This window comes from Gavia stellata, chromosome 14, assembly GCF_030936135.1.
Source record: "Gavia stellata isolate bGavSte3 chromosome 14, bGavSte3.hap2, whole genome shotgun sequence".
In the NCBI taxonomy this organism is placed as follows: Eukaryota; Metazoa; Chordata; class Aves; order Gaviiformes; family Gaviidae; genus Gavia; species Gavia stellata.
Window position 1 is genome coordinate 8,041,804 of NC_082607.1, and position 25,045 is coordinate 8,066,848.

The 25,045-nt window shown below is 43.3% G+C and overlaps 1 protein-coding gene across 2 annotated transcripts in view; it reads left to right on the plus strand.

Annotated features, from left to right (window-relative positions):
- Positions 1–25,045, plus strand: part of FGF13 (fibroblast growth factor 13) — a 119,383-nt gene that overhangs the window by 61,647 nt on the left and 32,691 nt on the right. For both annotated transcript variants that reach the window (XM_059824411.1, XM_059824410.1), the window contains exon 3: positions 4,693–4,796. In XM_059824411.1, coding sequence (XP_059680394.1) covers positions 4,693–4,796 — 104 coding nt within the window. The remainder of the gene's footprint in view (positions 1–4,692; positions 4,797–25,045) is intronic.

Here is a 25,045-nt window from a genome sequence, read left to right on the forward strand (position 1 = left end):
TAATAGGGATTCTGAGATTCAAAAGAAGATAAAATTTATAGGAATCTGTCCTTTCGACATTCATATAAAAGTGTCTGTTTCTGAGATATCTTTGTTTTCACTGTGTCCTTAAATTTACCATCGCCTGACAGATTACAGAGCAAATCATAAAACCTCCTTGTTGCTGGATACCAGTCTTCCAAAATGCTGAACACTTGAATATAATCGAAGTACCCCAGAAATGGTTGCAGCTGGGCTGCAGTATCTAAGTGTCCAGAACAGGGGACGGTTTTATCATAAAAAAACATACACTTTTGTGTATATTCCTCTTTTATGTAAGGTAAGTGTGTAGACCTGAATGTCCTGCAGTCCTGAATTTATTTTAATTGCAATATTTTTAATACAGCTAGTAAGACAGACTGATTTAGGCTGTGAATCGGAGTCCACATAAGGAGCTTCTCCCAAAGCCTTGCTCACATGAATATTAGGCAAATCAGGCCCTCTAAAATCCTTTCTTCCAATATCTGCAGAGACATCTTTCATTTACCCCATCTTCATGCACTGCGGGGAAGCCACAGGACTTGTAGCCCCCTCCAAATGTGGGGGAACTCCTCCTCCTGTCCATTCTCTCCTCCTTTGCACCTCCTGAGGGATATCATTGCTGTTCCCTTTTGTCACCTTCACTGAACATTTGCTTTGAGACCATTTGCTTTGTATTCACTGTGATTACAAAAACTCCCCTTAACAATGAGGGGAACATCCTCAAATGCAGCTGTGGCCAGCAAAGCGGTTGTGCAGCGCTAGGAGTCTGAAACTGCATTTTTTAGAGCAAACCATAGCCATAGTCCACCTGGTCTCCAGACACAGCATTGGTCAGCCTTGTTTAAATTTCAGAATTTTTCTTCCCTTTTTATGGTAGGGATGGGGAGAGCTTGTGGCCCCCGATAGCCAGCTGCGGTTTTGTGCTCCTGAGAGCATCCTGGGGCAAGGAGTCCACCTTCTCCATTGTTCGCTACCTAGAGCTGGGTGGGAAGTTTGCCTGAAGATCCCCTTTGGCTCCTGACTTGGGAGCAATTTATTTCAAGCTCTCCAGACCCACTGCTGCATGCAGGGTTCACAAAAACAAGATTGCATCCACAACTGCAGGGAGTTTAAAAGAAAGCTGAGATTTTGGAGCACAATTTAGGCAGGAGGTGAAACATGGATTTGAGAAGCCGTGGCACTCACCAGACCTCGGTTTTAGCCAAGAGTCCATGTAATTTGAGGAAGCGCCTCGTGGAAAAGATTTCCTGGCTGCAAAACAGATTTTGCCTCATTAAATGTGTTAAATAGGGTAAGGTTTTAAATTAAGGCAGAATTTATTCCCCAATTTTGGCAAGACAAAAGGATTTGAGGACTAATAAAATAAGGAAATATAGGAAACAATATCCAGCAGAAAGCGTACAAAGGTCCGGGTGGCCAAGCCAAGGATGGCACAGACCTCACAGTTGTGTATACGTTCATAAATCCAGCTGTGGCCCACTGCCTCTTAGTTTGCAGCTCTAATTCTCTGTCAGCTTGCATTGCACAAGGGCCATAGCAGAGATCATTTCTCCCTTAGGCATCGCCAAGTTTTTCATTACGATGGATATCTTGTCCTTATTTTATACAGCGCAAATGTAGTAGGGAAAGGCTAAGATGCAAATAACTTTGCATTATCTTATGCTAACACAAACTAATTGTAGTTGCAAACAATTTATTTTCCTGTGGCTTTTTTTTCACCCTTTCTGCCATATCTGCTCACACGAGGGTCAACCACTAGAAATACGATCGGATCTCAAACCCATTGTCCGTGACTTTGGGGGCTTGCAGAGAAGGGGGCTGCGTGGCTCTGCTGTTGGCCCCATCAGCATTCGCTGGTCACGCTGTTACAGAAGCTGGACTTGGACTTGCTGCTGTGCATGGACGATGTGAGCAACGGCTGCTGCTAAAGGGGACGGTCCCGTTTCTTGGTGCAGTGCCAACGTCCCCTTGCCTTGGAGGCGGCAGCTGGGGCAGCCTGGCTGTGTGTCTGGCTGTGCTGGGAAAGGACAGATTGACTGTGCATCCCTCCAACAGCCGGTCCCTCTCCCCTTCAGCAGAGGCAGTCGGCAGCAGAGCCAGCAGTACTCCCCCACAGCCCTTTTGCAACTTCCGATAGTCTGTGCCACAGCAGCTGCTAATCTCACCGATGTCTAAACCAGCTTCTGAGTGTGCCCAACCCTCGTCTTGCCTCCAAATAGAGCATGTACGTTTATGGCAGGAAAACACGTTCAGCTGCTAAGGGAAGCAGCTGAGCACCCATCACAGTGGGTGCCCCAGCCCTTCCCTGGCAGAGGTAGCTCAGCCTCGTATCTCTGCTCACTTTGCCAAGCACAGCACAGCCAGGAATCGCTCACTAAAACCTGTCTCTGTGGCTTGTGGCTGTGAGCTCTATCTTCTCGACTGTCCCAGGCTTTGCCCTGTCCTCAGCTGATCTACTGGCAGGTTCGTAGCACTATTTACAATGGAGTCCATACTCATACTCTTGTGCTGAAAATACCCAAATGCTTGCCCTACTCGTAAATATGCCATTAAGAAAGTGCCTTTCAGAAGAGACCTCCAGGTTCTGCCTGGATGCTGAGCTTTAAATTGTGCTGTCCTGCCTACACGGAGATCAGGTGCTGCTTTTTGGGGTTAAGCTGCAAAAGAGGGCTCTCCATGGGAATGCTTACTGAGTCAGACGGGGAATATTTTCTCCCACAAATAAAGTCAAGCATTTGATAAAATGAATTAGAAATCCATTTCCATAAGCATTTCCCTTACTGAAAAATCTAAGTTTTGTCTGCAAAACTGCACAGAACTAGAAGATTTTGTTTTAGTGAAGGGAAAGCCATTTCTGTTGATTTTGTTCTTGCAGGTGAGCGTGAGGAGGTGCTCTGCATGTGTGTGTGTGTTTGTGTCTGTACGTACACTCGTGTATGAGAAGGAAAGAACAACATAAGTATGATTTTATGATCTTCTACATTTATTTTTTAGTTCTGGCTATTTCCACCTGCTCTGCTATATTTCATCATTGTAGGAAATTCAACACTCAAAGGTGCCCCAACCTCAGAGCAGAGCACCCGTAGTTCATAGTGCACCAGCACAGCTGGGCAGGCTCAGCCCAGCCCTGAGCGTGTCCCTTGGCTGCTGCCTCCCCCCAGACCCCATTGCACCCCCTCCTCACCAAGCCATGGGGCTGAGATGCTCAGGTTAACCCGAGAGAGCACACGGAGCTGGAGGTCCAGCTGCCTGCTGGAACAGAGTCCGTTTTCACCTGAATTTACTCCTTCGTCCCCGGTGCACAGTGTTAACTTCTAGCCGTGCCTTTATCGAAACAGGACGTGCATACGTTTGCTCTTTCCTTTTTTGATACACTGTTGACAAGCCCACACCCAGAATTTAGGATCCGTGTTAGAAGCTGGCAAGCTGCAAATTTTCTTTTAATTAAATATGATCATTTGGGAGTTGTCAGGCTGAAAAAGGAATTTACAATGGGTCATAATTCTTAGCTTTTACCTTTGAAAATAGTAAAAATACTTCAAATTCATAATTCAGTTTTAAATTGGCTTCAGACAGTGACTGTAAATACCAAACTTCAGCCTGAAGCAAACCAGTTTTCCAGCCAAGTAATAAACCATTGGAAATAAGAGCCAGTTTGACATTAATTCATCCTATCTCTGCATTTATACCACAGACTGGAAGGAGATGCTTTGGGTTATGATAACAGGTCTTGACAATTTTCTTAACTCCCCTTTATCTTTAATCCTACATATTGAACACAGAGTACTGTATTCAACTCATTATTACTTGTGTTCAATTTTAACGTAGCTATGAATCTAAGCTATGGCAGAGCTTTGCCTTTTTTTTTTTTTTTTTAATTTGCCACTTTACAAACCAGAATCTTCATTTTTTGAAGAGACGTTTCTCTGCTTATAAATACTGCCGCTATTAGCGTGTATACAAGCATAAACGCAAGCAGAACATTCGAAGCAGCTCAATTTTGAAAGCACAGATTTAGGGCTTGATCTAAAGAATATGCTGTCATTTCATTTCATTTTGAAGTTATTTAACTCTGTTTTTTCAAACCCGTTCTCCTCTCAAAAAGAGGAAAAAAAAAAAACCCAATGAGTTTTGAGCGGAAACTTTTTGAGATGTTAATGAAGGTTTTTAACTTTCCTGAATTTCATCTTGCTCCTTCCTTTTGGTCAAAAATTTTTACTGAACTTGATCTGAATGTGAAAAATAAAAAGTTTCTATAGTCTTGAAAACCTTTTTGTTTGTTTTTGGAAATTTTTTTTTTTTTTTTTGCACTTATTGTCAGGAAAAAAAACCCCCAAACTAAAACCAAATTAGCTATGTTCAACACTACTCAGCAGACCCTGGATTCTGCTCATGAGGCAGGTAAGTCATTTTAGCTCTCAGTACCTCCAATTCACCATCTTCAGAATGGGGGAGATACGTTGATACCCTCTGTAGATAATTTCTGAGCTATTGGTGGAAATTGCTATAGAAGACCACAGTAGTAGCAATATTTTTCTATAGCACCCACAGAAATTAATATATGCATGAATGCGCATTTTTTATTTGATTCTGGTAATTATAGCTTAATTCTCTATCTAATCTGCATACTCTAAAGGATTAATTTTGTTCTCCATCTCCTTTCTCTCCTAGCTTTGTTTAACCTCATACCTGTGGGTTTACGAGTGGTGGCGATTCAGGGGGTTCAAACAAAATTGTATCTGGCAATGAACAGTGAAGGATACCTATATACATCAGTAAGTAAACATTTTTAATTTTGTTCTCACTGAAATTATGGAAAGAACTTGGTAAATGAATAATTTACTGTTCCAAGGAATCTGCTTATAACCTACGGACATGAGATTTGACAGCAAATTCAGTGCAGTGGTGATAGTCTGGTTTTAGCTTATTACTCTGTTTCCATTATGAATCCATACGGATGTACGGAATCAAACTGCAGTGCGTTTGATGCAAACTAATGATCGCAAAGCTTGATATATGAAAAAAACCAGAACCAAAACCCCAAACAGAAAGGATGCTCTCTCGTGGTCACTGTGGAGTGATTGGGCTAATCAGTGCGGGGTTCAGAGGAAAAGGGACAACTTTGTGAATCACACGCATGCCTGAACACGTTTTGTATCTTCCCATATAATCTCTATTACTGTTATTAAAAGGGATTAGAGAAAGTAATTTTTTTTGTTTGGCCAGGATTTTCAAATAGAAATGAAATTAGGTGCCAAAATCTTATGGCTTTAAGTTGCTGAGTGAGAAAAGAAATGTTTCATTTAGCAGTTTTGATGAAGAGTGTCAGTTTATAATTTAGGGGGCATTTCTCAAGAGAGCAAACACTGGTTTTATGAAAAAAAGAAAAAAGGATATTTTTAAAACTAGACAATTTTGCAATTAAAAATATTCGGTTGAACTGTGTTCAGGAGTTTTAATTATGAAGTCTTAATAGATTTTTCCCAAGGAGGAAAATAGAGGAAAATGTAATTTATTATCTACTACGAATTATTCTCTTCTAAGAATGATTCCCTTAAGGTGCCTTTAATACTTATAACAATTAAGTAAACTTACTCCAATCTCTCATTTGTTTTGCAATCCTGACAGCTGGGACAAGGGGAAGCTTTGCATATTTTTCCTCTTGTATCTGCCAGAGGAAAAGCAAATTAGAACTGGCTATGCTGTGGGACAAAGTAAAATTTCAGTGAACAACAGCAAACTCCACTTTTCTTTCTGCTCTGGCTATTTGCTTAGTGCAGTTAATCCACAGATCTGTTTGCAGGGCTGTAGCCACACAGCCAGATCGTGCAAAGTCCCCTTAATCCCATGTAGTCACGGTCCTGTGACTGCACAGTGTCATTTACATTTGCACTGCAAATGTACCTTTGACTGCACCCTGCATTTTCATTTACATTAGCATCCTCAGCTGCACTCCTTTCTGGCTGCCCACTCGCTGATAGCACTGCGCCGTGCCGGCTTCTGCGGGCTCAATTCTGCCTTGGGAGCGTTACCTCGAGTCGCGTCTCAGGGTGGGATAGAGCCATTTGTACCACAAAATTCCATCACTGCGCACAGCGAACGTGCTTGTTTTGAGTAGGTCAGTTCTTTCATTGTATACATTCTGGAAGAAGCAGATATATTTTTGCAAAGATGCAGAAAAGGGGATGGGGACAGATTCTGCCACTGTTAACCTACAACAGAGCAGTAACTTCTCATTGCAAGACAGAACCCTGAAATCAAAGGGACCAGTTAGAGAATGAAGTATCACTTTTAGTATCCCTCGATGTAAGGAGGAGTAGCAGGACATAACCCTTATTTTGATTAAGTCCTGCTTTTAGTTTGGCAGGTACCTAGGCATCTTAGGCAGAGCTCAGAGATTCACTTTGGTTGTAATTTTTGGTATTTGCGTTGATTAGGGATAGTTCTTCATGCGGTCTCATATGTTACCATCTATAGTGTCTTCCTTGAATCCTTTAGTACCTGTGAGTTTAATAGCTTATGCTATTGCAAAATTAACTGGTGACATCCCTCTGTTTTCCACTTAGTAACAATGGTCATTTTGATTTCTTTATTAGGCAGCTATATTTTCTTATATTTATTCTTATATTCTTCTTGAACCTGATGGGCTTGGCAAGGCCTTAAACAGACTTTCGTAGTGTCGTTGTGTCCCAAATTTATATTTTTAAATACTCTTCAAAAAGACGGATGTCCATTTAATGTAGATCTGCTTTTCCAAAGCAAGTTTCCACCCAAGTTTTCAATAATCTTGGTTTTATCACCTGTTGCCTTCTGGTTTGGTTGTTTTGTCCTTTACAATAATTGCGAGAAACGGTTTTGGTGGGCAAAACCTAGCTAATGTCTCTGTCGATGCGCCCAGGGAATGGACAAGGGCTGGTGAGGAGCATCTGCCCCTCCTTCACCTGCTATGCAAAAAGATTGCCAGAACTGCAGTTCCAGCACCACTTTTTAAGTGTTTCTAGCACTTCTTTCGCTGATAATTGTCCTTTCAGCAAAGGATGCAGTCTGATACATGGGAAATCAGCTCTGTATTTTGGGCTGGATTCTTGGTTGATGTAATCGTGTCCTAAGAGAGCTCAGCTGATTTATACCAGATGAACACTCACCTGTTCAAGGGATGCCGACAGGGAGTCCGGGGAACAGATCAGCTCAAGTAAATGGCATCTGTCTACACATCCTGAGGGTTTCCAAGCCCTTGCAGGGATGTGTTCCTGATGGGATCTGCCAGGAGCAGACAGATGGCAACATGGAATTGATCAGGAGCAAAAGCCCCACAAAACACTGTTGAATTCCTGAAGCGAGGATATAGGAAAAAATAGAAATGTACTTAAATTGTAGATAACTGTAACAGATAGTTGCACCACTTCCAGACAGAAATGAAATTAGCATTGATGATGCAGTGTAATAGGGAGAGAGAATATTGTGATCTACATCATGATCACTTGCTTTCAGTTTTATTGCAACTCCAGTGCTTCAGTCACGCTTGTGCCTGCGCAGAACCGTTTCCTTCAGATTGCATTGCCAAAGGTTATAGATTCATTTGGTAAATGGTTTGAAAAACACCTTACTACCATGCAGTCCATGTTCCTCACCCTGTGCTACTGTCTGTGCCTTGTGTCTGATAGCGCCTTTTAGCCTGAAACACTTCTAAAACACTGCGCCTGATAAAGAGGCCATTAAGTTCACGGCAATTACCCCACCGGTAAATAGGTAAATAAGACATCTGGCTTACGGGGGAATAAATGGAGGCTCAGCTAAGTGCTTTCCCACATTTGCACAGGAAAGCACAGACATTAGGGCTGACACACCAGGTGTCCCATTTCCGTGTATCTTGGACTAAATTGCAATATTAAATCACAGTTCCCTTGCCTTTTAGTGACTGTGGTGAATTCTTGTGTTTTGTTCCTCGTGGTATATTTTTTAGGTTTGGGCTGTGCAGCAACAGAATTGACTTAGTTGATTCTGAGTGTCCTGCGTATGTAGAAAATATGTCCTAGCCACAATCCATTACAGTTGTTGGCAGATGGAGAATATCTGTGGATCCGGTTTGCTAATTTGTTGAGCTCTGGCCTTGGCCTTGCCTCTTCCTCCCTAGCAGTCTGCAAGGATGGAGGTTCAGGTATCTGACCTCAAAGGTAGTCTGCAGTGTGGTTTGCTTCTGATCCAGTGACTGTACTCAAGAATGAGGTGAATTTCTCCATCAGTGATGTATAATAAATCTTCAGAGAACAGATATCTGTAGTTGGCTGCCAGAGTTTATAGATAGTTTGCAGCGTCTGTCAGTTAGAGCAGAAATAAGATCTTTAATATAATGATAAAAGCTCCTCGGGGACAAGGCAGCAACTCAGCTAAGCAAAAAAAAATATTATGTTAAAATAAATATGTAATTATCTACATTTGTTGTAGAAGCACATTCAAAGTCCTGGACGGCAGGGAAGGGAAGCAACCTTGGTCCTCATGCTGCCACTGCTCGCCCCGACACGTGCTCTGAGCAGTGTGTGCCTCCTCTCCACACCGGCTGGAAAAAGAACACCACATTTGAAATGGGTCTTTTTGTGTAGCCAGTTTCCTACCAAAGTCGATGGGAGTTGTGTGACTGCATCTCCCAAGCTGAACCCACCCTTACGATTTTATCTGGAGGGACCTTTGCAGGAGCTATTTGAAGCCGTAGCTCTTCCTGCTGTATCCTGCTTGAGCATCCTTTTAAAATGAAAACACAGGGCTTGATTCATCCCTTCTTACACCAGTGTCATGCTGCTGTAGATGACTTAAGCGGTGTTATGGTACTGCTGTCTTACATAACCACATAATGAATCATGCCCTTTTGTATTTTAGAATGGCTTTTATTTTATCTTATTTTTCTTTCTATGAACGACCACATCTTTTAGATGACCACCATTTCACACCCTGTGAATTCCTTGTGTTCTTTCATTGTCTTGAACAAAAGAGTGAAAAATATTTTAAGGATCTGTTTGTCAGACACGTAGTCCTAGAGCTATTGCTTTCTCATTAAAGTGGTTGCGATTTGACAGAGGAGGCTCACGGTGATACAGAGCAGCAACTGAGTGAAGTTCATTAAAGGGAAGGCACGTATGTAGGTGAAGAGAATTGGATGTACTGCTTGAGTTCTGCATAAGCTGAAACATAACCCAAAATGCAGCAAATTTTAAAAAATAGCCTAAGAATATCTAGCTGTGTATTTTCCATGAATCATCATGTCAGAGTTTTAAAAATCATTTAATGATCATCAGTGAAATGCATATTTGTCCTGTAGAACATTTCAGCCCATGTAATTGTGTGCTTGTTTAACCTGGATACATTGTCAGAAACAGTAAAATTAAATATGTGCTGCTCATTGCATCCTTCTGGCCGGTCTCAGGAGCCATGCCACTTGGCTTGTGAAGAGCACTTGTTTTCCATCTTCTCTTGTTCCGGGCTCCTGTGATTTGCCAAAGCGTTTGATTTAGTAGTGTCGTATGCAAGTAAGCTTACAGCTTCTCCCAGCTGGGACAAGGGGGCTGACCAGTGTGCAGGTGTAGAGGAGAGCATGGGCTCAAGGGGGTCCCCAGTTTGGCTTTCCCTTTCCCATCCTTATGCAAGGGCTGCCAGAAATGCCTAGCTCCCGAGCAGCACTTTGTGGAGAGGGGCAGCAGGACTGGCCCTTTCCCCAGCTTGTCCCTGGGCTGAGTGGTGCCCTCAGGGGCACACCCAGAGCACTTCTGCCCTGGTGGTCCCTGGGACCCGATGGCTGCTCATTCGCAGCAGCCCCTGCAGTGTATGGGATCCGAATGTCGGGTCCTCAGCACCAGCTCTCCTACCTGTTCCCTCTGGGCTGCACTGCCACCACTCGCTAAGGTAGACAGAGCCCTTGTCTAAGAATAATCCTTTGCCCTGACTATGTATGATAGGGCCCAGTCTGTCCCTCCCTCCTCACAGAATCACAGAATCATTAAGGTTGGAAAAGACCTGCAAGTCCAACCATCACCCCAACCCCACCATGCCCACTAAACCATGTCCCACAATGCCACATCTACATGTTTTCTGAACACCTGCAGTGATGGTGACTCCACCACCTCCCTGGGCAGCCTGTTCCAATGTTTGATGTCCTGCAGCCTTTCAGCTCATCTATTGGAAATTCAGGGCATCCGGCCTTTTGTAAGATGGGTATTAGGAAGTATGCCACATGGCAGAGTTGTTCATGCTTGCTTTGTTAGCTATTCCAGGATGTCCAATAGGTTTGAGTTAATAGAGCTGCTGTACATGGCTTAATTTTGCCATTTCTTGTCTGATGCACTTGGTACAGAGTTAGCATGGGTTTAAGGAGCACTTTTTTATAATACCCTGTGCAGGATTTTACATATATAATTTACCCTAAGAGAGCAGTCAGCTAACATTGTCCTCTATATGTAAAATAGCTTGTCATATATAAGTTTGGTACCTGCACAGAAAGTAAATATTGTATGAAGCATGCACGTTGATTATAGCCAAGAGAAGTGAAATGAGATTAAATTCTCAGAGTGATTCAAAAATTGGTTTTGGTGAGTTGGAGAGAAGAGAAGTTTGTGCATATTTTAATACTGAGCAGTGCAGTGGAGACCTGCTGTAGCTAATGGGAATGGCTGGGGCATTTATAATGAATTACTGGCAAAGAGCATTTTTCCACCTCAGGGAAATAGCACAAACCAAGAGATAGGGGAAATAATCAAAAGCTTCATCTAGTTAAATTTGCATGTCAGTATAAATCATTTTTTACCATGAACGCTCAAGTGCAGACTATACCTTAATATAGTTCATTCTCTTCAGTGATAGGGTCTGAGATACAGCTGCAGCACATTTTTCTTTTCATTGCAACACCTTGCTCTATGCTGGATAAACGTGCAACATGCTCACAGCGAGAAGGGCTGCTCTGGCCCTCCCACGACCCGGCATCGTGCTGACAGCCCTGACTGCTCCCGCTGCCCCACAGCAAAGGTGGCAGAGGGGGCAGGTGAGGTCTCAGCGCTGGGACAGGGACATGCTCTAAGGAGGTTCCCAGGTGTTGTAGGACGAGCCCAAACTGATAAATGTTTTCTGACACCTTTGACCATGGACACTGCTCTAAATTATGCCAGCAGCTAAGCTCAGCAGATGCAAACAGTTGTACTTTGGTTCAGTCTTACAGCAGTGTTGCAGCGCAGAGGTGGATGCTGGCCAGTGCCTGGCATGGGAGAAGCTTGGTGGGTCTCCATGCAGCATCGCAGGCTCCTGATAACACTGCCTAGATGGGCACTCCCTGGCTCAGGCTGGGCTTGCAGGCTCAGCCGGTTAACAGGGAATCTGACTGTTGGCTTTTGGGGTTGGTTGTGAGCTGAACTGTGCCTAGCAGTGTAACTGCAGAGCCTGTGGCTCACAGACTTGTCTCCCACTTGCTGAAGGGACCAGCAGGCTGTCACTGAGCTTGCTGTGGCTGTCTGGCCCCGCTCTGTGATGTGGGATGCTCCTGAGAGTCAGGTCCCTGGGCATGTGGAGTGGTTTCCTGCAGCAGGTCTTCCTTAGTGAGATATCATAGAATCATAGGATCATTTAGGTTGGAAAAGACCTTTAAGATCATCAAGTCCAACTGGACACCTAACACTGCCAAGTCCGCCACTAAACCATGTCCCCAAAAGCTTCATCCACATGTCTTTTAAATACCTCCAGGGGTGGTGACTCCACCACCTCCCTGGGCAGCCTGTTCCAAGGCCTGACAACCCTTTCAGTGAAGAAGTTTTTCCTAATATCCGGTCTAAACCTCCCCTGGTGCAACTTGAGGCCATTTCTTCTTGCCCTATCACTTGTCACTTGGGAGAAGAGACCAACACCCACCTCTCTGCAACCCCCTTTCAGGCAGTTGTAGAGAGCGATGAGGTCTCCCCTCAGCCTCCTCTTCTCCAGACTAAACAACCCCAGTTCCCTCAGCCGTTCCTCATCAGACTTGTGCTCCAGACCCCTCACCAGCTTCTTTACTGTCCTTCTCTGGACACGCTCCAGCACCTCAATGTCCTTCTTGTAGTGAGGGGCCCAAAACTGAGCACAGCATTCGAGGTGCATGTGCTGGTCTTTCTTAATGATATGTGCTGTTGCTGAGTGGTGGGGTGGAGAGATGGGTGCTGTTTTGTTCAGGTGCTTGTCTCTGCTGGGTTCAATGTGATCCCAGATTTCAGGAGACAGACTGCCTGCTGTCTCCAGCAGAGAATGGGGGAGAGCATCACCCTCGCATGGGAGGATTATTACCAGACTCAGCAAGCTGAAAGTCTTGGAGCTATTACGCTGCTTTTCTCTACAAGTCATCCCCTAGGCATCTGAAATCCACAGAGGTGCCGCTGTGCATCCATTCCTCACTGCAGGTGGTGGGAGCTGAGGATACTCAGCACCTTCTAAGACGAGTCTTCATAGGAGGAGCCCAAGCATGAGAAAGTGATGCTTCAGGGTTGTGCACTGCACAGATCCTGACAGACCTGCAGTTAGACACCTGTGCAATGGTTTCCCAGCAGAGTGGCTGTTAAAAATCAGCAGTGAAATTGCTGTTTGTGTAAGATGAGTTTCAATGTCCTGTGAGATAAATAACGCACATGTGAAGGAGATAAAAGACTAAAAGTGCTTCCACTCTCTCATTTGCTAATCAATGCCAGAGTCCTTGGGTGAAAAGACAGAAAGTCTTTATAAGCTCAGACTTCAGGTGTTGCTCAGAGCAGAAGTTTGGGACTCAGCAAGCTCAGAAATGTGGCTGAAATGGCAACGTAGCTCATAAGGCCCAGTTTTTCAGTCCATTGAGCTGCACACTGGGGTCACAGTGACACAAAACCAGCATGATGCCAAAAAAAGAGCCTTGGCAGAATTTGGAGTTGGACCTGAGTTTGATATTTTGGCACCTGGATCACACACCACTTGCTTCCAGCATCACATTTCAGCCCCACGCCAATGAACAAGGAATACTGAGTTCCAGGACTTCCAGGCTACACTCAACTCTTCACCGTCACGTTGCAAAGCGTGTTTGGCAAGCGAGAGTTGTAAGCAGATAAGGACTTGAGCAGACGGCGTGAGCTGCAAAGTGCGAGAATAAGAGCATTGCCAGGTTCTCGGCGTGTTGAGTTGGGATTGTATATTCAGATAGCCAAACGACGGAGTACGTTGCTATGATTCAGTAAGAGCCAATGAGAAACGTGCCGCTTTTCTCTCCTAAATTTGGTGTGGGTGCTACACGCTGTGACCAGTGGCGTAGGTGCCTGTGGGGTGATATGTGTGCCTGCTCCCTGTAGGGCTGGGCTCTTTTGCAGTTTGCTGGGAAAATACGCGTGTTAATATTTATGTGGATTTTTGAGTTGTTGCTTTTTTTTCCTGATATGTATGAAATATCTTCAAGATAAGAAGCAAGACAACTTTCCACATTTACCCTGTTTTTTTAGAATGTGGCTTAATTAAAAGAAAGTACCATTATGAAACCTCAGCTTCTTTCCTACGCTTGCTTTTCCTTCTAGAAAGCTGTCTGCCTTCCCTTCTTCTGCCCAGAAGGGCTTCCCCTCCCTCTCATGCTGCAGGTTGAGCTAATGAGCAGCTCTTGTCACAGTGACTCAGCAGCGCTTCTGCCTCGTTACACTTGCTCTGTAACCTGCCGATGAGATGGCTCACCCCGACAGCACTCGCAGTCTGCTGCAAGCTCTAAATGCCCGTGTGAAGATGAACGTCTAAACAAGGATGCTGGAGCAATCAAAGACAGTCTCCAAGGACTCCCCGAACCAACAGGAGTTGGTTGGTACTGGAAAACAAACTCAGAACTTGAGTAGAAACTAACCTAGGATGTCACTGAAACACAAGGATTCATCACATTTATTAAATCTGCAGAAAGTGTTTTCCACTCAGCACGTCATTCAGCCGGAGAACTCATTGCAATGGGATGCCGAGGATGCCATCATTTTTGTGGGTTCAAATATCATTTAGGCAAATTCTTGAAAGAAAAGTGCTGCAAAATACAAATATGTCATGTTTGGTGTATAAATGTCCTGAAATCACAGCTCACCAGAGGCTGGGAAAGTGTGCTGGGAAAATACTGGGATAAAATTCCCTTTTTCTTATACTTTCCCATAGGCATCCGCGGTTAGGCAACGACAAGCCAATGGCTTGAGAAAGATGTGCTCTCACTGCTCAGTCCTGTTGCTGCATCCCGTTGACATTTTCTTTCTGGGTTAGTTGTGTCTCTGATGAGAAATATCTGAAAGTGTTAGTTAACCCTGGTTAAGGATATGCAGGGAAAAAGTGGTTGTGATGAGAGTATGGGACTGGGGTGAGAATGGGCTGCAGGAAAAGCTGAACGAGGAGATGGAAGTGTGCCTGTTCCTACGCCTGTTCTTGTGTGTGCCTGTTGGTGCAGGGCAGGACCCGGAGCTTCGACTGTTGCAGCACTGCTAGGGCAAACAAAATTTGGCAGCTCCTGTGCTAAAAGTAAGTAAAGGGCAGTTCAATTCCCCAAAATTACTATCCATCAATCCAAGCTGGCACCTTCAACAGATCTGTCATGTGGGGGTATTCAGAGTGACTTTATTAAACACATTTTTATGTCTTTTTATCTTCATGTAGACCTGCAGTTGCAACAGTGCTGAGAGAAAGTGAATTCAGTTCTGTTCCTACTTGGCAGCCTCAAGATAAATGTTTACTGCTTTCTGGCCATTTACATCCTTGCAAACCCACTGAAAGCATCCTTTTCCTGGCAGAACTTTTATTGCAAGTGATGAGGTGCGAAAACTGAGAATCCGGCTTAACTGTAAAAGTTCAAATTGCATTTGCAGTGTGTCAGTCAAAAGGCATCTTTTGAAAAGTCTGCTAAGCAAAACTGATGGGGAGTCGTTAATCCCCAAGGTTCCGAAGTTTATGGTTCCTTTTGGGAACTGCAGCACAACTGAAGGGGGTTTCCAAAGGAAACTGTGTTACTTTAGTCGCAGAGAGCCTGAATACCATTCTCTTGGCACAGCTTCTCAGCACTGAAACCAGAGCCACCTGTACAAGTCCTAGAAAGCAGGATAAACATGGTGTGTGGTACGAAGCTAGGCAGGGACACACGCAACAGAAAAGTTGTCGTATTTAGATTATATTCAGATTATGTTCTTGAAGCCTTGGTTTCAGAAACTAACTTTTCCATATGTAAGCTAATTCTTGGGGGTAGGCCTGCTGAATTCCTGGATGGAAAATCTAAACAAGGGCTGGGAAAGAAAACAAGTCAGTTGAATAAAAATGGTATCAAGAAACTTGCATTTCCATACCGAACTGCTTTCATTAGGCAATCTAGGATTAACAAAGGAATCCAAAATTTAAAATGGATTCGGGAGTCTTTGGATATAGTGCCAATATAATAGCTTTTACCAGCAGATTGGATGGTTTAAATAATTGAACAGGTAAGACCTCTCATATTTTACTTTCTGTGGATGCTACAGGTGCTATCACATTGTTTTTCATTTTTGTAATTTTACCCAAACAGCATTGAATATTGAGCGGTACGGTTCTTCCAAAATTAAATCCACTGGGGAGCTAAGCAAAACAGGCATGATAATTGGTGAAGTACAGTTCTGTTTATTTAAAGCCTCAGGAGGTATCTAAAAATTGTAGAGAGCTAGTTTCAGAAGCACAGCACAAGAGACTGGCTGTTTTATAAAGCAGTCTTCCCCTTCCCTTACTCTGATGACATTGAATGCACATTAATGAGGGAGTCAATTTAGACCCTCCATCCTCATCCCCAGAGCATTTTCAGATGTTAAAAAATCCTATTACGAGATAGCAGTGTTCCTCTTGAACCCCAGTGTTGGTGGGACCTGCGTTTGAGCCAGCTGGGAATGGGCAAACCTCAAAGGACTTGTGAGGGTGTGTTTCCTCGAACAACTACTCCAGAACCTAATGTTTTATCAAAATCAGCCTAGCAAACTGAAAAAAGCAGGCTGTTCCTCACCCTGCCAGTACTCATGACCTCCAACTAAACTGGAAGACCTGCTGTATTTTTAAAATGAGGGTATCTCATGGACCCGGTACACAAATTAGAAGCAAAGTTTCATAAATCTGAAGGTTTCAGTTCAGGTTTTAGGCAAAAGTTCACATCAATTCTCCTTCCATTCTCATTATTTCACACCAGTGTGCTCAGATCTAGAGGAGCATCTGCTGCCAGCCAAGCCATATTGACACTGACAGAAGGCACAATAAGCTCAGAGTAAATAACTGAATGATCTGAAACAGAACAAAAAACCAAAGACATTCTAGTAAGTGGAATAGATACAGTTCAAAGTGCAGGTCTGTTCCCTTCACCTGATGAACTAAGAGTTTAATGGGCTTGATATTGCAAACCCTTTCTCATCTAAGTAATCCTTACTCAAGCAAGCAGTCTCATTGACTGCCTGCCAGAGGAAGAATTAATTTATCTGAGTAAGAATTTCAGGATCTGGACAAGACAGCCATTGATTTGCAATATGAAAATTCTGTGTGATTAAAAAATGAACAGAGCATTTAGGAGGACAGTGAAGCTTAATGACTAAAATAAGTCCCCGCTTGCCTGGAGACAGGTACCAAGGCCTGGAACGGTTATCAGGAATAGGAAGAGCAGCAGACCCCAATTCTGGATGCCCAGAGGGTTTGTTCAGTGTCATGGGCAAGACTTGAGCTCTTGGCTTGCAGCCTTCTCTGGAACTGAATGCCCAGGGCTTCATTTTGAGCCATGCAGTAGCTGAACTAATGCTTTCCTACGAAATAGTTCAGCAAGCACAGAACCAGCTGTTGTGTTGTTCACAAATAATCCCTTTTTTCAAATGCCTTACACTTTTGGACATTTGCTTTTAGGACTTAAAATTTTCTGGCAGACAGTATGAAAATCTCTAGTTCTCCAGGTGGGGGGGAATGTTAAGAGCAGGCTCTTTCTGCAGTGCTCTCATGGCAGCAGGAGCGTTGTGGTAAGGTTCACCAGTTAGTACAGCTTACTTTCTTCTGACACCTTTCTGTGAAAGGCAGCGCATGCCTGGTGTCACAGATGAGCAAGGAAGACTGAGTTTGTTACCACTGTTGGGCGTCATGAAACTGGAGCCAGCTTCACTCACCTATTTTTGAAAATCTTGACTTTAATTTATGCTTTAGCTGCCTCTGTGTGAAACAAAGATTTAATGTGTATTCTAGACAGAGAGACTGGGAGCTTGCTCCATGGGCAGTGGAGTTCGGCACAGACTTCCTTAGGCTTTTTCTTGGGGAAATTATTGCAGCTGTGATAGAAAAGACCTGAAAGAGCTTTATGCAAATTGTTGATTTCTACCATGAGTTAATTGTTTCCCAAATTTGCATTTCTAATCAGTGAGATGCCAAAAAACACCTGTACTAAGTGTTGCACTAACAGTGTATATTTCACTTAATTATGCTTGTAGGAATAATACCAGAATGGCAAACATTTATTATAACTTGTAGCTCTTATAACTGAATTATAAATAATATTTTTTTCTTTACACAGCCAATAGCGTGCACTGATGATATATGTTCCTGAACAGCATTCATTTGATAGTGCTAAAAGCACATGTTTATGCACCATCTCTATCAGAGCCCAGGTAATGCTATGTTTAGAGGCCATACAGTAATTTCCCCATGGTGAATCCCTGAAGATCTTGAAATTTTCATCTGAGAAGGAGGCAGTCTAGATCTGTATGTAGCTTGGGAACATCTGTACTAAAGAAACCAACCTCCTTTTATGCTGTTAACCAAGAAGATGAGTACAGTCACCCTGGTTTGGCTGTGAATCATCTGATGAAGCTTCATTTGCTACCCAACAGCAAACCCTCTGCACTTGCAGCCCTTCATTTTATTATCAAAAGAATGACAGTAAAAGCAGACAAGTGATTTTTCCCCTTTCATTTAATACCAGGCTTTCTGTTGTTGAGCTGGTTTGTTTCCCTCTGGCTCTGACAGTCTTCTAAACAGCAGTTGCTTCTCTTATGAAACAATTGGAGATAATGTGGGTAATTGTGATAGTTATGGCCTTTACTTTTTGATATAGCAATTATCCAATCTGTACTTTTTACTGAGTCAAGCAACGTTGGTAAAATTAAGTTGTCATTAGACTGATCTCTCTGGAGACTGTTTACTACAGAAAGGCCGAATCCGAGCATCTGTAGTCTTTCTCAAAACAAATGTTGACTAACCTAGAATTGAAAGTTTCCTGTGCCTTGGACCCACTCGGGTTGTACCTTCCGCATACCCACATTACTGTGTCAGCTGCAGCAAGGTTACGCACATTATTAAGAGAAGAGTTTGGTCCTTTGACTGCTGTTTTGGCATTTTTAAAGCTCTGTTGGTAGAGAGTCTTGTGAGGTTTTACAGGTCATGTAGTTCTTAAACCCAAATCAAAGCACTTCAAGCGGGAGGTAGAAGTTTCCATTTCTGTAGGACAGCAATAAATATAGCGATATGTTCTGTGAGTTTCTATTGATTATTTCAAAAATGGATAAATATATTTTCCTTCCACCTTCCTGAAAAGTGGATTCACAAAGCTACAGAAAATTTAATTTCTCTCTAATCTTCAAGGTCCTGAAAGCCTGATAAAATTTTATTTCCTTGGAAAAAGTCTTCTGAAATAATATTTTTGCATCACTACCAACCTGATGCTAGAACCGTTTAGTTTCTCAATATAACAATAAGGAACATATCTTTTTTACAGAAAGCATGGATATAAATCTATATGTAGAGAATAAATAGAGATGGACAACACCCAAACCTTTAAGCAAGGTTGTGGAGCTCTGTCTAGTTATATAGTGGAACCTGGAATTAAACTTCAGCTGAGATTTGGAGCGAGGGGCAGGGAAACCTTCAACAAACAAACAATAGAAAGAGAGATGTGCCAGAACTCAGGGCTTTCCTCCAAGTCCCGGTCTCTCCAAATGTAAAACTTTTGGCTCAGGCTCAACCTGGATTTAAGGCAGCTTGGTTTTTTTCTTTTCCTTTTTCAGATAGAAATCGCCACAAAGCTAGCTCTGTGTTTTAACTTCATAGCATGAATTTAATTTCAATTCATGATTTATTTGTTCTTACTGACTTATTCAACACTTCTTCAACACTTTCTACTGGTGCAGAGATATTAGTCTGTTGCTCACATTGGTGTACAAGATTTAGAAGGAGGCAATCATGCCCCTAAGGCTAATTGCATCATCTCTGAAAGACTGAGTGTGAATAATGCTTTGCTACGGCTAATTAGAAGTGGAGCATTCTGCTTGAAAAGTTATGTGCATGCAGGCCAGCAGTCACCTGCTAATACCCGTAACCTCCTTGAAAGCTTCTTCCAGTCCATCACATATGAGAAGCTACCATGCCTGTTCAGCAGATATGAGAAAGCTGGTTTTATGGTCAGGCTGTATTTGTTAATTGGGATATTAAGAGTAAAGAATTGTATTTCTGCTTAGAAAACCCAAGTTTGTTGTGATTTACAGTTGCAGGGATCATTCATGCCTACATCCAGAATCCATCAACCTCATTCTAAGGCTATAACCTTGTCTGCCAAGTCCCACCAATGGTTTGTTTTTATGGTCAAGTAATAAATGATAGGGGGTTGCAGTTGAAATAGTGATGGTCAGACACTCAGCAGTCACTGTAGCCCTTTTCTAATACCAGCAGCTCTGGGAAGGCCCCCTGATTAGAGCAGTGTCCTTGGTCACTGCTTCAGAGCATGCTGCTGGTGCAGGAAGGGTTGCACTGGGATGTGCAAATAGCAAACTGGAACCATCAAAGGGAGCATGTGGAATGGCACTTTTCAAACAGTCCCAATATCCACCTCTCCAAGCGTTTATTTTGCACACCTTGCTTTCGCTCTTAATAAGTCACGTCAGCATTTATCACCATTCATGTCACTCCGTCACTCACAAAGTGTTTTATCAGTACACGGCATTGTGTGACACCGTATATTACAGCAAGCACAATACAAAGAGCACCGTACCACGTGGCGGTTCAGCTCGAAACAGCTCATTTCATTTCTTAATGTGCTTGATATCCACCATCAATTTGGATGTTGCATACCTGCTCTCAAGCATGAGTGGACTGCCCCTTGTGAAGTGTTTGGCTGCTCTCACAGAGCTTCCTCCCTGACCCCTGATTTCGAGTGGCATGCTGCATGGAGTGCTGCACCGGCTGATGCTGAGGAGGCTGCAGCTACACGGTACAGGTATGAGCCAGGCTGCTCTAATTCATGTCTGTTCCTAGAGAGGCATTGCTGCAAAGGGCGAGGTGGGGTATAACCAAAACACATGGCCACACGTAGTGGTGAAAGGTTCACACTGGGTCCTGACCTTTTCTCACAGAGGCTCCCGATGAATGAAACTTCAGTATCTTCAGCCTCTTCTCCAAACTGATGAAATAGCTGTATACAGGTTTACATTATGCATAATGTGCAAACAGCTCAGAAATTGGCTTGCATCAAAATCTGACATCTTAACAGCTCAGGTATTATTGAAAAAGGAGGTGGGGAAAGATCTGAGATTAAATTGGGAGCTGAATGCTGTAGCTAGGCAATCTTCTCCGTGCTGAGCCAAAGCAAGCCCCAAATGTCTGTGGGCCAAGTCTGTTCTCATGCACTTAAGCCCACATAGGTCTTGTAGGAGAGAGAGAGAAACTGGTTAAAAATAGCTGAACTCTTCCTGTTCCGTTTGGTTGCATCCTGGGGAAAGGATAAGAGCAGAAGTAATACTTTCATTTCTCCTGCTTTTTAAATCTCTGAACATAAATCACTGAGACCGCAGTACGCAAAAGGATGAAATGCTAGTGCTTGGCCAAGCTATGGCCCACCGGTGTCAAAGCCATTGCTAACTCCAGCAAGGTCAGGTTTTCACGCTGATATTTTCATTTGCAGGGCTGTGTTTGTAAGCTTTTGGAAGGAGATGAAGCATGCTCTTCTCTACCAGCTCCTTTCCTCTAGCCCTTGATCTCCTTTTCTTTTTATGAGTCTCTGTGAGCATGTGACACAGGCTAGGGAAGCAACCACTCAAAAATCCTATTAGTCTTCAAGCTGACCTTTTCCTGGATGATGTTATGACCCTTTTGTCCTTAGCAAGCTCCTGGTATCCCACTTAGCAAACACCTTGACATGCAAATGTGTGGACAGTTCAAAGCACAGTCATCTAAGCCTGGAAAGAAAGAAAATGCCTCTTTAGGGCCCAGTAATTGATGCACAGTAGAGCTGTTATCACCGTGGGGTGAAGCAAGAAACCTTTCCCAAGATCTTGGCTATTCTGTAGTGATTTTTCCACCCTGTCTGTGTGCATTACAGAGGATGAAAGCAAATTAAGGGTCTGAGTCCAGCTCTCTGCCCCCCGTCTGTGTACCTGAAACAGTCAGGAAGACTTTTTGAGATCAGGCATGTAGGGATGAGGGAGGATTGGAGATCCACATCCAGTGCTCTACACTGTCAGTGCAAAGAAGATGGGTATTAGTTGAAAACCTCGGGTATTTTTGCATCTTATTAAAATTGTGCTTGCTTGGTTTGTATATTAAAGCTTTTCTATTACTTCAGTTGACTCTCCTCCAAATTCTATATAATAATTCTGGGAAGACTTGACTGGCAGCAAGCACGGGATATTGACATTTCAGAAACCATTGCTTTTATTTTATCAGTGGGGTTGTTGATAGGACCTCAATGACATCTGGTGGGATGCAAATTCGGCTTTACCTGTTCGCGTGCTTTTCTCCTCTTAAATAAGGCAATTTTCCTATGAAGTTCTTCATAAGAAAAATCTTTGAGACACTATCTGGAGAGTACAAAATTTCAGTTGTAATGAATCCTGTTACAAACAGATGATGTATTATGATTTTTTACTGCAGCACAACAGTGAGGTGTATTTTGTAGGGCCTTGAAGAGTGCATGTATTTAATAATCGGTATAGAAGGAAATTGTGGATTATTTAGAAACCATGGTGACTCAAAAGCTGTGGGTTTATTTAAGCCCAGATAACAGCCAGTTAAAAAACTTCCACATCCTCTTTTTATCTTTTATTTCTTTATTTCCTATTTCTTTTCCTCTGAAAGTTAGTATAGCTACTGCAACATAACATAAGACTGTTGAAAAGCAAATAAGGTGTTTGGGAGAATTTTATTTAAATGTATTTCTTTACAAAATTTATCAGAGAGTAGTACATCAGAACAAAGTTGCCTTGTTTCCTTAAGAGTGCATACGATGTTTGTGTGCCTGCACGGTCATCCGATGATATATCTGACTCTACTCCTAATAACGTTAAAATCCATTAACTACTTCTGACAAAATATAGCAGACTGAGTGCAGTTTTCAGAGATATTACATTCATGCAAGTTTCATGAAACAAGGCAGCTGGGTAAGGAAGAAAGAGCTGACCTGCTCATGGCCATAAGGAAAGAAAGGTTGCAGCACAGCTCAACTCTTATCAAACCCAAGGGAAGCCACTGGGGAAACAGGAATGCCCTTGGGTTGGGAACCATCAACACTTACACTTTATTAGACACTAGAGAATCCAGCTGCTCAGCCCCTGGGAAACGAGGCTTCATTCAAGCAATTGCTTGTGAAACTGCCAGTTTTTAAGGCCCAGCCACAAATTACCTGCCCTGTAGTTGCTAGGGCTATTGGTTACCTCTGGTATATTGGATGCTGCTGAGGATCCAACCAAGCCCAGCGGACGAGGATCCAACCAAGACCAGCGGACATAGTGCAGCTGCAGTGTTGCGGTTTCCCACCAGAAGGGTCAGAATCAGGCAAGTGTCACTGAAGTTTGTCCTGAGGCCAGGAGTGCAGTAAATCGGTGTTCTTGGCTATGTTCTCTGCTGTACAACAGTATTTAATAAGCAATCTGTATCCAGCAAGCTGATATATTAGGAAGTTGTTTGCTCCTTTGTCTGTATGGTGTGCCAGAGCTCTACTTATCTGTATTGTTGCTTGTAATGGGTAAAGAAGGCAGAAAATCAGGATTAGGGCAATGTCTGTAATCAAAGACTGTAGGAACACATTAGTAATATTCATCATTACTGCAAAGGCTAAATGCCAGTCATAAGCAAAGATTTGTTGTAAGACAGTGAAGGATTTTAATCATAAAATCATTCCTGAGTCAATTTCTATGCGCTATCTTCCTAGCTGTGGCCCTGGTCCTACAAGCAGAGAGCCAGCATCAACCTGCAGCATTTCTGTTTCCAGGATTGGAAACTCTGAAAGCATGTATTTCTGTGTGCGCGTGCATGTGTGTGTTTTAAATGCTTAGCTTTTCCTTTAAACCTAGCAGATCAATCAAAGTACTGTATGTCATTGTAAAAGAAAAGACATTCTCATTAATTTTCATCCCCCACATATAGCTTATTGCATTATACTGAAAAATCTCATCTGAAGAAATCCTTCCCTAATGCAATATGTTACAGAATAAAAAATGGAACCATTTACCCCATGTATATTCTGTCTTTCAGGGATTTGGACGATACCATTAGTCTGTTAGCTGTAGCAAGTGTTTCTTTGTTAAGCCAGGTGCACTAATGTAATTCATCAACGTGCGCAAACACAGTTTGTTTAGCACTGGCTTTGGGTGCCGGGGGGCAGGTGTCTGCTCTAAAAATCCTCCAACTGAAATTCGGTATCTTCATTTGCCCTCCCCAGCATCCTTGCTGGTATGCTCAACACCTGCCTCATTTGGAAAATGCCTGCAAGTGTAGGCACTCAGCAGAGTGTCTGGAGGTTGAGTAAATGCAACTATCAAAGTAGTAGGTCCCATTTAAATGTTGGGGGTGTCTATTAAAGACACATTCCACCTTCAGTCTTCGATGCTTTTCCTCTGCCCCACTGCTCTTTTCCATTTAGATCCAAGCACATAAGCGTTTTAGCAGCTCAGTGAGCCTCAGCTATCACGGAACATCACGGCAACGTGGTGGTGATGCCTGGCATCTGAGCTGTCCCAGGGGCATTAGCAAATGTCCTGCTGAGCTGGTGGGCAGGCGTCCCCCCAACCAGGTGACATGTCCAAGCCACTACCAGGCAGCAGAGTTCATGCTGAAATGCAGTCCGGGGGTGACCAAGGTGCAGAATGCAGAAGGTTTCCTGTCAGATGGGGTAAGTTTTCATCCTTCTTGGCTAGTGCAAGATAGGATAAGGAATGTATATGCTTGAAGAGCAGCAATGCATATTCCCAACAATTTTGCCTTAAGAAAGGCTGGTGCAGGCATTGAGTGTCCAAGACACCTGTGTGTCCTTGTTCCTGCAGCGCAGGAGTCCCACTGTGTGCATGAGTTCAGTAGATCAGTAAACACGGCTCTCCCAGTTGTCGCTGTGCAACTGTTCGGGTACCCTTTCCCATTCCAGGGAGCTGCCGGACCTCAAGGCAGAGCCCAGGCAGCCTCCTTCACTGTGAACCCCCAGACACCCCAGAATCCCCACTTTTACCCTCAGGTGCTTTTTAAGCTAGTGCTTTTCTGGGTTGGGCATCAGGAATTCTCTGCACAATTTTTACCTGGGTAAGAGACTAAAAAATCCATCTGCTGTTCGTTACTGACGTTGACCAGTCAGCAACGCAAACGTGTCTGTCTGCTGACGGTGCCCTTCCCTGAGATGAGAAAAGACAATCTAATTCAAGGTAGGGCAGGGTTTATTAACAGAAATCATTATGGATGAAAAAGAAAAGATTAGCTGAGAGAGAATTCAAACCTACACAGCCTCATCTTATCTTTTAGTCTCTTTTTCCTTGGTATTTTCTGCTCCAAGAGTAAAAACTTTAATATAAGCCCTACATTTTTGCATGCATGCATATTCGGGGTTGTAAATGAAAGGAGAGTGACAGTTTTGCATTTAGTAACTTCACACCCACACACCTCTTTTCTTTCTGATGCTGACACTTCAGCCTTTGAAACAGCTCCCAAGAGCAGTCCTCAGATGCAGACAAGTGAGATCTAAAGAGGGAACCTGGATCTGCTACTGTTTGCACATGGCACCTGGAAAGGGCTTTGAAGAAGGGCACTTTTCCAGATGAGTAGC